Below are 14255 nucleotides of genomic sequence, written 5' to 3'. Positions count from 1 at the left end.
ACTCTGAAGTTGATGAACACGATTCGTCGCAAATGATAACAGCCTTCTCGCGATCTCTCCCAATAACCATGATGTCTCAATACACTTGACTACTCTCGTAACGAAGTCGAACAACAAGTGCACAAAGCAGCACAGCTGCAAATGTTACACAACACAGGCCTCAGAACCATCTTTTTTATGATTCTATCCTTTCCCGTAATGGACCCTTCAACAGTGTGATCTTCCACACCGATCAAGAACCGAAACATCATCCTTCCTCGTACCTTTGGTAGAACCTAACGTATTATCGGTACCGGTATCGGCATCGGAGCAGGGCGATCTTCCTGGTGAGCAGCATACGTCGGAGGAGGCGCCGCAAGTCCTCCCACATCCAAAAGCTCGATCCCAGCCTCTACGCCACCGCTCCCGGCGCCGGGCCTCTCGTACGTCGGAGCCTGACAAACCGCCTGGGCACGCCACACGGCCCCAAAGACGACAACCGAAGCAGAGAAGACCACCGCTGCCGCGAGACCGCCCCAGCGCGAGTCCCGCGTGACGAGACCGATCGCCGGGCCGAGCACCAGCGTCGCCGCGCACTCCGCCGTCGCCGCGAGGCCAAACAGCCGGCCGGCGTACTTTGAGCGCACGGCCACGCCGAGCCCGTACAGCATCAGGGAGCAGCACTGGCCCGGGATGGTCGCCGCGAGGGCCGCGGCGGAGAGGGTGCCGACGAGAAAGAAGAGGTAGTGTCTGTACAGGGCGGCGGCGCTGGTGAGGACGACTAGGCCCGACGAGAGGAGGAGGTGGCGGTAGTCCCGCAGCGCGATGCGGTCGCCCGGGACACGTCGGCGGTATGAGGAGCAGCAGCCGTAGATGGAGGGGAGAAGGAGGCAGGTGATGAGGACGATGGCGATGAGCGGTGCCCAGTAGCTCACGACGTCGCCGCGGAGGGTCGTTGTGGAGGGTAAGTGGATGATCGTGCTATACCTGGCGACGAAGTAGACGTCGAGGGAAGGCGGTGCCGTCCTCGCCAACGCGAGGACGAGGCCGAGGGTGGTAAGGAGGAGCATGGCGCGGAAAGTGTTCAGGGCGGAGAGAACGCGGTGCAGCGGCCTGGTGGCCTGGTTGGCTGGGAGGATCTCCGGGGGAGGCTCGCCTCCAAAGTCCTCGAGCTGCGTGCGTAGGGGCTCGGGAACCGCCACGATGAAGCAGGTGCCGACACAGAAGGCGACGCAGCCGATCACAGCCGAATATTCGAGGGCCAAGGGGGGAGCATATCTGTGGATGACGTTCGAGACCACAAGCCCGGCAAGGGCGGAAGACACCACGAGGCCAAAGTGTTTCGAGCGCTGCTGGTCGTTTGTGGTGTCGCTCGTCATGGCCAAGACGGCGACCTCGGCGGACGTCTTCCCAGCGCCGATGACGAAGAAGAGGAAACACAGGACGCCGCGTGATGAAGTCTGAATAGTTGTGATGAGGATGCCGGAGAAGAGGCCCCAGAGGCAAGCACTCAAGACAAAAGCCCCGCGCCGGCCATTGACGTCGGCCCATTTGCCCATGATGTAGGCGGACAGGAGGCCGCCGGCGGACTGGCAGACCAGGACGACGACCTCGGTCCACTCGAACTCCTTGTTAACGGCGTTGGCGTGACATAGACCGTGGTCGACGGGAACTTTCTGGGGCAAGACGTAGAGTTGTCGGCAGACGGATTCTCGCAGGTATGCTTGGACGGAAACCTGCACCATGGAGGCGCCAAAGGTCATTGAGAAGGCCATGAGCATCAGGAATACAAGTATGTGTATGCTCCAGGCTCGGGCGGCTGTCGCGCTGTTGGTTGACATTGTTGACGGCATCGTGGCTGTTTCTCGATACCGTCTTGGGTAATTTCGTTGTGGATGGGGAGAGCTCTTCAATGTATCTCGTAGATACTAATGTTTGAAGATCGTCGACAGTCCTGCTTTGAAGAGTCAATAACAGAAGCAAATATCAGAGGCTGAACAGAATTGCCATTTCCGCCGCGAAGAAGCTTTTCTCAGAATCTCCGGTGAAAAACAGGTTTAAGAAGAACCACGGAAAACGATAGGAGGGTGTATGATTTTGTCAAGTCATACGTGTGCCTCGTTGTCCATATAGTACTGGAGTGTGAGATGGACGGTGGATAAGATGGGTACCAACCTAGAAAACTTCGTCTCGAATGCCTCTGGCTACCTTTCTATCTTTCGACTCGGCCAGTCAGAGCCATCCATACGATTAAAGCGAATGTAATGAGAAAACAGCACAGGTCGGTCTCAGTTGTGTTGATGGAATCATATCTCTTGGGCATAAAAAGTCGTTGGCGTAGACAAATCCCCTAATAAAAGCGGTCTTGAGTATGTCAGAGTAGGTAAGTATGGAACGAAGCCGAGAGAACTTTTTAAAATTCATTCATCGTGAACCTTGGTAGCCCGTCACTCATAGTCCCGCGCGTAGACTTGTTTCCCGCCCACCCAGGTCTCCTTGACTTTGAGCTCCCGCAGCTCGTCAAGGTCCAAGTCCTCCAGAGGCTGGTCCAGCACGACCCAATCAGCCAGCGCGCCCTCCTTGATGAGGCCGGCTCGTCCTTCCATGAAGGCACCGTAGGACGGGCCCTTGGTGAACCCCAGCAACGCCTCGTCGAGACTTAGAGCCTCCTCGGTATGCCAGCCATCTTCACTTCCGTTGACGCCGTAACCCGTATGGGGGCTCTTGCGGGCGACGGCAGCATAGATACCCTGGAAGGGATTGGGCGGCTCGACGGGGAAGTCGCTGCCTAGGATCGGGTGGACGTCCAGGAGTGACCGCATCCGGTACGCTTCTTTTTTGGTGCGCTCTGCCCCAAGTCGTAGTTCGGCGTACTTCATATCGGATGTCGCATGCGTCGGTTGGATGGATGGTATAATACCGATGTCATGGATCCTCTTCTGGTCATCCTCGTGGATGATTTGCGAATGCTCGATGCGGAATCGTCGTCGGGCCTGGCAATCTGCGAGGTTCTCATCGGAGCATACATCTCGCAGGCCAGCTTCGAGGGCGTCGACGGCGTAGCGGTTTGCCAGGTCACCGATGGCGTGGATGTTGACCTGGTATCCGACGGATGCCCAGGACCGTCCAAGCTGTTTCAAAGTCGACCCGTTGACAAGAAGAGAGCCGGCGGTATCGGGACGATCACTGTATGGCTCGATCATGGCACTTCCCCAACTTCCAAGAGCGCCGTCTGGAAAACGTTAGTCTCAGTGGGCCTTTTCATGTCAAACATTTCAGAAAACATACCTGCAAAAAGCTTGACGGATTTGACGCTGAACGAGTCATCCTCACGGAACACCCGAGCAGCGTCCTCGGGACAGAAGGTATTTCGCTGAGCACATTCCAACATGGCATACACGCGGACAGTCCAGTCGTCCGTGCCTGCCATATCGGCGTACAGGTCGAGCTCTTGCGGAAAGACGCCGGCATCATGCATACCAACCAGACCGACCTCGTTCAACTTGGCCATGGCGGCTGCAATGAATGCCCGCTTCTTCTCGGGTCCAGGCTTCGGCCACAAGTTGTAGATCAGGTCCATGGCGTTGTCACAAAAGACGCCCATTCCTGGCTCGCGGACGATCTCACCGCCAGGCACGTCTGGGAGATCTGCAGGCAACAGATCGAGCACAGCTTGTGACACCCATGAACAGTGGACATCTATCCGGTCGAGCATGAAGTATTTGCCCTTCAGAAGCTCATCTTCCTCAATGTCTTTCTGATCGGGAATTAGACTCATCACTGGGCAGAGAGGGGTGAAGAGGACTCACAGCGGTCGGCATTCGTCCGTACGCCGACTGATCCCAGCCAATCCCTCGAATCCATTCATTCTTGGTGCCGGCATCGGGATGGCTGTCGACGTAGTCCCTCAAGCGATCCCGGACATCATCCAAAGAAGAGGCTCCGAACAGATCGGCCGAGTAGAGAAATTCGCCATACTGACTCAGGTGACCATGGCCATCCCACAGACCAGGAATGACGAAGCCAGCCGTGGTGGTCAAGCTTGCATCATCCCATGGGAACACACGGGTGAATTTGCCGTCGGCCACAGTGAAGCATTGGGCTGACGGCTGGTCCTCGTCGTGCGTACGGATGCCTTGGTAGCAGTACGTTTGGGTGTCATCGATGTCGCCTAAGAGGGGCTGCTGGAGACGCACGACGGCGATTGCGACCACGGCCGCGGCGGCTGAGAGGCCCAGTCCCCACCTCAAAATCGGATTCGAGGACATGATGCTGAAATTCTAGCCACTCATCGAGGTAATTAGTGTCTCAATTTGAGTCAAATGGCTTGCTTTGTTGGAAGACAACGTCCTGAAATTCGGTGTGGAAAGTCGATATCCTTATCGCCATCTTTGATAAGGAGATGCTATCTTATCAGGCATGTGGAAGCAGGGATGAGAGCTTCGGGGATACTTCTTGAAACCAACATCCTTAACTTCATCACCCAGTGTCCTTGAATGTCCAACATTTTTCATGGCAAAAGACATGCCATTTATGCACCACGATTTGAGGGGGGAATCTGGCCACGGGAATTTAAGTGCATCTGCGGGCAAACGGCTTAATATGCCCCTTACAAGATCCCCGTTGCTGCAAACTGCCGCCACATAGAACGTTGAGGCGTTGCCATTATGTGCAGAGTCCGCAAACGGTAATATCAATAGTTAGACCTCAATATTCGGGGCTTGGCGCCACATGACGGTCTCGTGGAATGAACACTAGCTCCTGTCACCAGAAAGCTTCAAGAAGCTTGTTTCAACGGGGGCGGGCTACATTTGTCCGCGTCTTACACAGGACTGCTTACAACTCCAAAACGTCTACTCCAACAACCTCCGTTCAATTATTGAAGGGCGCAGATGTTGCCTGCCCTAGGCTGCCGTCTGCCTCACCGCCAACAACAGACAGTCGACTCAAAGATAGTCTTCTCCTCCTCCTTTGAGATATCCTATCTTGATACTGCCAGTATCCTCATTTCTCTTCCAACTTAAGAATAAAAAAGCTCGTTCATCGCCAAAATGTCCATGACCCGAGACCAGCTAAAAGCTCTCACAGAGCGAGACGTACACGACCCAATCCCCTCCGAACTCGTACAGCAGGCTTTGAGCACGCCGCCCTTCCTCCCTGTCCCCGAGCTCATCAACATCCGCGACCTTGGTGCCGTGCCCGGCTCCGGCGTCCGTCCAGGTCTCGTCTACCGCTGCGGCATGCTCGAAGTCGCCAACCAGAACCCAGAGGCGCTCGATTGGCTGGCCGCCAACGTGAAGCAGATTTTTGACGTTCGTAGCTCTGCGGAACGCGGGAAGCATCCCGATCCAGAGATCGCAGGAGTTGCAAACACATGGCTCGAAAGTGCGGGCGCCCACACCCCGCCTGACCTGAATGATTTTGTCGAGGCCGGGGGCGAAGTTGGACTTCGGAAGGAGTATCTCAAGGTCCTTGATTTATACCGGCCGATTTACCGAGCCATATTGGAGCACGTGCGCGACAAGCCCAAGGAATCTTTTCTCTTTCACTGTACCGGTATGTATGCCTTTCCTGGACATTCTAATGGAAAGAAGGCCAAATACTGTTGCGGCGCGTGGCCGCCAGCCAAGCCCAACTAATAGGAAAACCCCCTTATAGCCGGAAGAGACCGCACCGGCGTGATGGCAGGTCTCCTACAATCTCTCGCGGGCACCGCACCCGAAGACGTTCGCTTCGACTACATGCTCTCGCGCATCGGCACCGAGCCAGCGAGGGAGCGGCTCCTCCAGCAGGCCCGTGTCGGCGGCGGTAGCCTCACTTTCGAACAGCACCCAGGCTTCTACAACCTGTGCAGCCTGCGGACGTCGTGCTGGGATGCGTTTATCGCGGCATTGCAGGAAGCGCATGGCGGCTGGGAGGGATACGTCGTTGGGGCTCTGGGGTTTTCAAGCGATGATTTGGCTAGGATCAAGGATAACCTTTCTGGGCGCGGAAACTAGACGGCGTAATCTTGGACTATATTGATGGTCGGAACTTATGGCAACCATGTGCTATTCAAGGTTTTTCAAGGCACCGAGAATACAGTCAATCTCTCAGAAGGTTCAGTGGCGCGGTGAGCCACCTCGATGGTGATGTCCTCGATGTAAGGAAAGCAATACTGCCGCGCTGGGTCGTTCCCCTTCGCGCAGGGAAGTAAGCCGCAGTTCCACTGAACCAACCCCTCTCATCATTGCAAATGGAAGTGTGAAGGGTATGAAGGGTGTCTCAAACTGGCGGAAACCATACCACCGTAATCTGCTAGCCCACATCTTACCTCCACCCATGGCCATATCAGGAGAATAGCCTGCATAACAATCCCATACGAACGAGGAAGGCCCAGCACGGAGTCGCTCTTTTTCACCGCGCTCACTGCGGTCCTCGCTGCGGTGGTAGGAGCCAACTCTGCCAAGCCATATACTACTTGGCTGTAGACGTTGCAGACAGATGGACAGGAGCGTTGATGAGGATAAGATTTCCTGAAAAGGATGGCAACAAATCTCTGTATACGCAAAGTGGCAGGAAGACCTGGACAAGGTTTGGGGACGGCGGCACCGTGGGCGCCTTGACAGCATCGCTTTCCGCGCTTCAAGCATTTGCTCTCTACTTCCCCAACATCATTATCTTCCTTGGCCTAGAAAATCCGACACATGAGCGAGAAGGAGCCGTGCGTCTGACGACCGGACAAATTGCACCATCAAGGGGATCACCGTTCCAAGACCACCAGCTATGTCATTTCCCCTCAGTGATGTTCCGTTCCACCTCATCCCAGACCCGAGAGGATTCTCTTGACCTCGCTCGGGGGAGTCGAATCCGTGGCCAAACAAGAGGCCAGAGAAGGCTCGAACCCGCAAAAACTGACGTCGAATGATTGAAAGTTTGAGAAGTACACAGTCAAACCGTCGTCAGCGGCCGCAAATCCCCCATGCCTATCACTCCCTCCCCCATTGCGACTTTTCTCACACCAACAAACGATGCGTCCAACAACACACTAACCTTTGAGATCAGCCAGTGTGGTACACACAAAGAGGGAAGGTCAGACCGTCCCAGTCACCCAGTCTATCTACGTTTTGATCATTAACTGGGGGAGAAAACAAGAAACTGAAGAGAACCGTTTGGGTCCAGACCCGTCCGTAAAGGTGTGACTTGTCACACCTATCTGCTGTGGTACGAACCAACCGTTACGCATGACATCATAATGTACCGTACCTTGATAAGGTAGGAACCTTGATTTACCGGGTCAGCCACACCTTCGCATGTGCCACAACTCTAATTGGCGGAATCAACAATTCTACTACCCCTGGCGCAGGCAAGAGACAGGGGTATGAGGCTGGACCCAATGGGCTTCCTTCCCTCGACCGCAACTCGACGTCACCAGCCACAGGACCCTCCAAAACTTGATTTTGGGCTGATGGGCTTGGGGCTGGACGCTCACCTTGACCTCACCTCGCAGCTGCGACAACAAACGGAGGGCAAAATCACTTTGAGGTCTCCCCCGAAGCTGTCGTTCTGGCCAGCCTTGGCCATTTCTCATCACCCATGTACGGATACAGCCTGCCTGGCTCCTCCTACGTAACAATGTCTGAATGTACCCCATGTACAGTCCCCTCCTCCCCGACGGAATGAACTGCAAGGGACGTCACCCCTTTCCCAGAATCAGGGTCCGACGACACCCTCCCACTTCTCTATCCCCTCCTTACGGATGCCTATTTGCCCATCTTCCTTTTGTCGTCAGAGGGAGGGTCACGAAACGAAAATAGGGTCCAAAGTGTGGAACCAAGGACGCAGGTTTCGGACCCTTTGCGCATCGATCCCACCAAAGGATGCCACACACCTACTGTTCATACGAATGGAAGATAGCCATGTCGCCTTTGGCGCAGTATGTATTGTAAAGACACAGAGATTCAGACTAGAAGACCACACATACACATACAAACGTAGATCCCCTGGACCCTGACATCATCCCCTCTTACAGGGTCCCTGATCCCGCGAGACCCAACCACCCCTGTTCTGTTCACGAACCTCCCACCCCGCGATGATGACATGCCCAAATCACACAACCTTACCAACATACGCCATCTGACTTGGAACAGACATGCTGCGTAGCTGGTCACCCTCCAAAACCGCGACCCTGAATAGAACCACCAAGGGAACATATAAACCACCCTCCAAACCCACCTACATCTACATTCCCTCTTCTCATCATCAGCATCAAGCTACAAAACAACCCAACCAATCTCAATCAAACAAACAACCAAAGACTTTAAGTCTAAGTCTTACACCATTACCCAAACAACCAAAACCACTTAAAAACAAACTCTTCACTCCCAAAAACCGCAATCATGCCTCTCAGATCCACCCGCCACACAACCACCACCGCCCCCCGCCGCAGCATCTTCTCCCGCCGCCGCGCGCCCGCCCACACAACCCACCACCACACCACTACCAAGACCACCAGGACCACCAAGCGCGGTTCCGGCGGCGGCCTCTTCTCCCGCCGCCGCGGCCCCGTCGCCCACACGGCCCCCGTCCACCACCAGCGCCGCAAGCCCTCCATGGGCGACAAGATCTCCGGTGCCATGCTCAAGCTCAAGGGCACCTTGACCCGTCGCCCCGGTCAAAAGGCCGCTGGCACCCGCCGCATGCACGGCACTGACGGTCGTGGCTCGCACCGCGCCCACCGCTACTAAGTGTGTGCGCAGTCGCATATAAAAAATACCCCCTATCAATCGATAGATACCAACAAGCGAGTCTCTTATGTGTATGGATTATGATGGATTTTGGATACCTACTGTATTAGTACTGTTGAGAGCGATTTGGTTTATAGATACCATGTCTGTGTTACGATATGAAATAAACAAAGTAAAGTAAATTACCTTGCACATTTGATATTGAGAAGACTGTGACAAGTTTCATAGTTATCTTGAAACGATTTGAATTGTGACTACCTATCTGAGCTTCCCCCCCTTAGCGTCCAATCACACCATTCATCATCCTCCCACTGTGACATCCGTCCTCCATGGTGGCATTTTGTATGCAATTCGGCAAATGGGAGAATCTGATTGCGGTTTACTGGGGTTCAGTTTATGCAGATTCTCCCAGGGTCGGGTAGGGTCACAAAGTGGCACAGTCTGAAAGAGAAGAGTTGTTCTGTTGTCCTGTCGCGTAGGAAAGCGGTCCACGAATTGTTGACACTCAAATTCGCACAGCAACCGGTTGCCTAGGCCTAGTAAGAAGGCAGTAGGACTTGTATTAAGGTTGCCCAATGGTGCTTGTGAGTACTGGAGACCTGATGATTTCTTCGAGTCTCATGAAAAAGGAGAAAAAGTGCAGCCGGATCCGAAAAGCAGTCCAAGTCGAAATTGGATGTATTCTCCTGTGACACATTAGCTGATGAATTTTAGGAGACGGCAACAACTTACACAAATTTGGGGCGGGCCAATCGAAGAATGCAGGTGACTTGATTGTACCATCTCAATGTTTGGCCGCGGAAATACTCAACAGGTTTGCCGAATTGGCGCTTCCAAATTCCAGAAAAGAACGCGGGCGGGCTGTCTCCAAATTGTTGAAGCCAGCTGTGGAAGCTTGTAGAAGGCAGCAACGATACCAGAGCTTTTCCGTTGATGGTCCTTGGTCGAACTGCCCAGAACCACCGCAGGCAAAGAACCGATAGAATAGAGTGGTACCGCCAAAGATGATCCAATTTTTTCAGACGCATCAAAATTTCGCGACCGAGCCCTAGAAACGACGACGTCTCGGAGCATAGACGGTCACATCCTACTGCAACTCGTCAATATCCAGCGCATCGAAGTTCGAAGGTCGAGTGTAGGGGGTGTACCGAGGAGAAGGACGAGGGATCCGGGAACCAGCCGTCGTGATACGGGTGAACTCTTCGCGATTGTATCGACGCAGCGAGACAGCGCTAGCCTCTCCGATAACGACAGTAGGCTTTGCGACAGGCTGCTTGCCCTCACTCAACATCAACGCAGCATTCGCATCCTTGGGGCCCAGAGCAGCCGGTGCGAGGACGCCTTCCCACTTGGCCTCCAATTCTGGCCGCTGTTCAGGCTCCTGCTCCATTTTCTCGATGACCATGTCGCGGAGTCGATCTTCGAGGACTTCAAGATCCTGCTTGCTGGGCGATGGGTGTTTTTTGGTGCTGGGCTCAGGCTGATCGCGGAAGAGTCTCCAGCCGCCCGACAGCCTCAACTTTTTTGGAGTCGGGCTGGGAGCACTAGGGCCTCCCTCAGTGTCGTTGATGGACGCAAGATGGCGGTCGTCAGCCTTTGCATACCGCTTAGAGGGGCTCTCTCCGGAGGCTGCCTTCCGGTCGGGTCGACGCGGGGTTGAAGCACAGACGGGCTTCTCAGACAAGATTCCTTCAAGGTCGGCATCGAAGTCCTTCTCAGTATCGAAAGGGTTCAAAGAAGGAACCGGAGGGATACCAGTGGAGTCAAGGCTACTCTTGAGGCGATGCTCAAAAGGAGTGGGGGGACGATTTGCGACTTCAAACTCCCCCGAGAAGGGATCTTCTGGTGAATCGCTGCCGCCAACCGAGCTTTCATCATCAGCCACGGCCTTACGAACGATGCGATCTCCGACGATGCTCTGAACCTTGTGGCTATGCAGGTTGTTGCCTTCATTGAGACGAAGCTCGATTGAGCTGACGATAGATGTCTCTTCGAGTTCGACTTCCTCGAGGTGATAGTACGCCGCAGGGTTGGGCAGATCGCACGTGGTCAAACCGATGGGCGCTGAGATCTTGCCCCTGATCTTCGATTCTGGCGTTGCAGGCTTAGGCAGGATGGATTCGAACACGTGGCGAACCTTGGAGACAACCTTGTGTCGACGAAGCAAGGAAGTCTTTGATGGAGGAAGTTTGGGTTTCTCCGAACCAGGGGGCTTCAGGGTTTGAGTTGCAGCCAGCATTGCCCCGGTCTTGATATCGACAAATTCGGGGTCGATCAAGCCTGATCTAGGACCGTTCTCTGGACCAAGAACCTGAACGGGAACATCCTCGGTGTCAAGGTCCTTTCGGACGGAAGCCTGGCCGCTGATTGCCTGGATGCGAGCAGCCTGTTCAGCGGCGGCCCGGGCGGCAAGAGCCTCGGCGACAGCAGTCCGTGAGAAATCCTCCCCGTCATTGCATCCGCCGTAGGAGAGTGGAACCGTTGTAGAGGGAGGCAGGCACAGAGGATGTCTGTTGCCGGGGTTAAGCATCGTGGTCTTGGAATGCGGGAAGTTAAGCATCGCAGGACGATTCTCGGGGTCGACGAAGCCATCGACGCTCTTCTCCTGCTTGCCACATTGACGTCGCAAGGACTTTGCAGGGATAGCCGGAGCAACCTCGTCGGTCCCCGCAACTTGGGTGCCAGACTGGCAATGAACGGAAAAGTCCTCCGATGGAAGATTAACAATCCGGTACGTCGAGGGCGCTTTGGGTTGCACATCAGGAGAGATCATAGGTGCGATGGCCATCGGCTCAGTTCCACAAAGAAGAACAGATGGATGACTGCGCAAACCGTTGGGATGATGATAGATGGTGCTCTCCAGCAAGTCGTTGGCCAAGCAGTCGACAATTTGATCAGTGTTGCCGCCTGGATCAGGGTAACTGAAGGGATGGGCGGGACCGCTTCGATTCTCAGGCAGCGAAGGAGTGACGGGAGCTGTTCCAAGTGTCAGCTGGTACCGAACGAGACGAGAGAACTGTCACTTACTTTGAGTCTCCTTTCTCTCTTCCTTCTTGTTGCCCTTACCACGACGACGCGGCGCCAGATTGGCGAGAGTGCTCATGGATTTTTTCTTCATCGTACATGAGGCGTCTTTCGATTGGGAGAAAGGAGTGGATAGGACGTCGAACGTCCTAGGGGAAGAGAGATAATCAACGACAAAAACAATGAAGCGAATGTTGCTGAGGTTCTTGATGCTGCGAAGCCGGGCAGTGAGTGATTAGCCAACTTGAAAGATTTCTTCTCAAGTGCTCAAAGCTGACGAACCAAAGCTGACGAATTCGAAGCGCTTCAGATGGCACTGATAGCAATCAGAGAACGGCCTCTGGGCAGCGCCTCGTCTGGATCTGACATACCTTGCAACGGGATTGAGGTTCTTTTCCTGAGATCTACTGTTGCCAAAGCCAGCAACAGGCGACCGAGTTGATTGTTGCGATTGCTTCGAGGAATTTGGGGAATCGTGGAAAGCGAACGTGGGGGACACGATGGTGAGGTGCAGAAAAGGAAAAAAAGAGGCGAGCGAACCGAAACCGCCCTTCCAACTGAACAGGTTTTTTCTTGGGAAGGTTCGGACGTTCCTCCTCTCAACACCAAGGCCACTGTCGTGGCTTCCTGTTTCGAGCCTCCGAGATAAGCCCTATGTTTCGTTCGGCGTTTGATTTGTTCCACAGGGGGATAAGAGCGGAGACTCGAGCGTGGTCCCCGGGTGACCAGTGACTTGCACTGGAAACCTCAGGTGACGATAAGTCGGTCTGCGGCATGGAGGGCGAGTCCAAGCCGCAATTTGAAAGAGCTCACGGAAGATAGGCTCAGTGGCTTTGTCTGGGTGTGAACCTGAGTGCCCCTGAAAGCCTCTGACTTGCACCATCCGCAGTTGTCATCTTTCAGTCTTGGGTTGAGGGGTGAGGCCCAACAAAGTCCTCATTCGAAAGGGGTTGCAGCATGTCGTCCAGGGAAACAGCAAAGAGACTCGAATAGCCTCGAAGCAATCTCAAAGATACCTTTGGGAGATCTCGATTGTATGTCATGTTGGTAAACATCATAGATCGTGGCTGTGGCGGAGACTTACCTCAAGACATGAGAACGCCATGGCTGATTATTGCGCTGAAGAAAAGCAGGAAACCGGGACTGCGCAGAGTCATTATCTAGCATTCTCGGCCCGAAATCACACACATATTTGGGTATCGGTAACTTTGTTTGGAGACACGGAGATGGCGCTTCGCATCAGGAAGAGCGTAGCCATGGGATGAAGCAGAACCGTAAGACGATGGGGCGTAACATGGCTTGGGCAGATGGAGCACAACTTCACTGGGACATTGATGTGCTTCTTGGAGAATTGTTCACATTCTGGCAAAGAGACAATAAACATCGGGTTTGGACTTCGTAAGTGCTGGCTCAACATACTCTGACAGAAAGGGGATAACCATAAAGCATGTGCTATATTGGCTATCCCATTAACCCGTAGAAATTCGATAGGAAAGTTTTGTAAGGCGGTTCATGAGTAAAACAATCATCCGAAACAATCATATTTGGCAGGCAAAGAGAAAGTCCAAAGATGAACATTAAAACCAGCTTCGTCCGACTATCACCGGAGTGCACCGTGGCCGGCGACGGGGCCTGCGGGCAGCCGTTTTGACCGGTGAACGTTCTAGATGGGGCGAACTACGGGGACGGAAGCATAGGAGGGGCACCGGAGGAGAAGCGGGCCTGCAGCCAGCCGCAGCCAGCTGCGGAGATGCTCGGAGCATCTCGGTGTTGGGATCTGGATCCCTCGAGAAGAGGTTTGTGCCCAGCCCTTCGCCTTTTGCCGTTACATGGGCAGCGGGCCAGGGGAGGGAATTTTCTAACAGAGCATGTCTCGGAAAGGAGACAGCGGTTCGGAATAACAGTAGGTACGGATACAGATCGCTGCAAGCAAACAAACATGGAAGGCAAATACTTCGCCAGCCGAGGTTTCTGACCATCCCGATCATCTTAGTCAGCCCTCATGGATGCAAGAGAAAGTTGCTGACCGGCTTACGGGCACGACATACTCGGTTTCGCCGTTGGAACGCACGCGGACATCGGAAAATGCGAGAAGAGGGTCCCGTTTGAAGCGGAGACGCCGCCACCGGAGAGGGCCAATTGGAAAAGATTGGACCGTGATTGGTCTGTCAGCAGCTCCAATGCGCAATCTCATTGGTTCATTTCCAGGACGGCTTGGCAGGAAGGTTCCACGCTCAACTCCGTCTCCTGCCGAGTCCCAGCCGTGTCTGCCAAAGCGGGAAGGGAAAGCTGGTCCGTTTCAAATCCCGTCAACTTTCTGGCGCAGTGAACCCTTTTGACTTCCCTCCTGTGCCACCTCAACCGTCGTACTTCTCCCATCTTCAGCCCCAAACCTTCCGAGTCATCCCTTTCCAAAATAACGTCGTTCTCGTCGTCGTTAATCCCTCCCGCCGAATTGAACTCCTGACGACACCCGTCGGGCGAAAGAAAAGTCCTCAACCACCCCGAATCTCCTATTGCGACTGC

General features: G+C 54.3%; 8 protein-coding genes across 8 annotated transcripts; 3 read left to right on the top strand and 5 right to left on the bottom strand.

The window, feature by feature from the left end:
- Positions 1-275: 275 nt before the first annotated feature.
- On the bottom strand, positions 276-1820 carry CABS01_01643 (uncharacterized protein; the record flags this gene model as incomplete). The annotated part of the gene is made up of 1 exon (XM_060535023.1): positions 276-1820. One exon carries the CDS (start codon positions 1818-1820, stop codon positions 276-278), a length of 1545 nt encoding a protein of 514 aa, XP_060398212.1.
- Positions 1821-2426: 606 nt separating this feature from the next.
- CABS01_01642 (amidohydrolase) lies at positions 2427-4247 on the bottom strand (the record flags this gene model as incomplete). The annotated part of the gene is made up of 3 exons (XM_060535022.1): positions 2427-3211; positions 3268-3736; positions 3789-4247. The coding sequence occupies 3 exons, from the start codon at positions 4245-4247 to the stop codon at positions 2427-2429; spliced, it is 1713 nt and encodes a 570-aa protein (XP_060398211.1).
- Positions 4248-5030: 783 nt separating this feature from the next.
- On the top strand, positions 5031-5978 carry CABS01_01641 (uncharacterized protein; the record flags this gene model as incomplete). The annotated part of the gene is made up of 2 exons (XM_060535021.1): positions 5031-5535; positions 5638-5978. 2 exons carry the CDS (start codon positions 5031-5033, stop codon positions 5976-5978), a joined length of 846 nt encoding a protein of 281 aa, XP_060398210.1.
- Positions 5979-6214: 236 nt separating this feature from the next.
- Positions 6215-6886, top strand: CABS01_01640 (uncharacterized protein; the record flags this gene model as incomplete). Its single annotated transcript, XM_060535020.1, has 2 exons — positions 6215-6222; positions 6349-6886. 2 exons carry the CDS (start codon positions 6215-6217, stop codon positions 6884-6886), a joined length of 546 nt encoding a protein of 181 aa, XP_060398209.1.
- Positions 6887-8357: 1471 nt separating this feature from the next.
- Positions 8358-8705, top strand: CABS01_01639 (uncharacterized protein; the record flags this gene model as incomplete). Its single annotated transcript, XM_060535019.1, has 1 exon — positions 8358-8705. The coding sequence occupies one exon, from the start codon at positions 8358-8360 to the stop codon at positions 8703-8705; it is 348 nt and encodes a 115-aa protein (XP_060398208.1).
- A 562-nt stretch (positions 8706-9267) lies between these two features.
- Positions 9268-9733, bottom strand: CABS01_01638 (uncharacterized protein; the record flags this gene model as incomplete). Its single annotated transcript, XM_060535018.1, has 2 exons — positions 9268-9391; positions 9438-9733. 2 exons carry the CDS (start codon positions 9731-9733, stop codon positions 9268-9270), a joined length of 420 nt encoding a protein of 139 aa, XP_060398207.1.
- Positions 9734-9792: 59 nt separating this feature from the next.
- Positions 9793-11808, bottom strand: CABS01_01637 (uncharacterized protein; the record flags this gene model as incomplete). The annotated part of the gene is made up of 2 exons (XM_060535017.1): positions 9793-11681; positions 11733-11808. The coding sequence occupies 2 exons, from the start codon at positions 11806-11808 to the stop codon at positions 9793-9795; spliced, it is 1965 nt and encodes a 654-aa protein (XP_060398206.1).
- A 1498-nt stretch (positions 11809-13306) lies between these two features.
- On the bottom strand, positions 13307-13717 carry CABS01_01636 (uncharacterized protein; the record flags this gene model as incomplete). The annotated part of the gene is made up of 1 exon (XM_060535016.1): positions 13307-13717. The coding sequence occupies one exon, from the start codon at positions 13715-13717 to the stop codon at positions 13307-13309; it is 411 nt and encodes a 136-aa protein (XP_060398205.1).
- Positions 13718-14255: the final 538 nt, after the last annotated feature.

Source organism: Colletotrichum abscissum (assembly GCF_030869225.1).
Source record: "Colletotrichum abscissum strain IMI 504890 chromosome Unknown Scaffold_3.1, whole genome shotgun sequence".
In the NCBI taxonomy this organism is placed as follows: Eukaryota; Fungi; Ascomycota; class Sordariomycetes; order Glomerellales; family Glomerellaceae; genus Colletotrichum; species Colletotrichum abscissum.
This window is presented reverse-complemented; position numbering and strand designations above follow the sequence as displayed.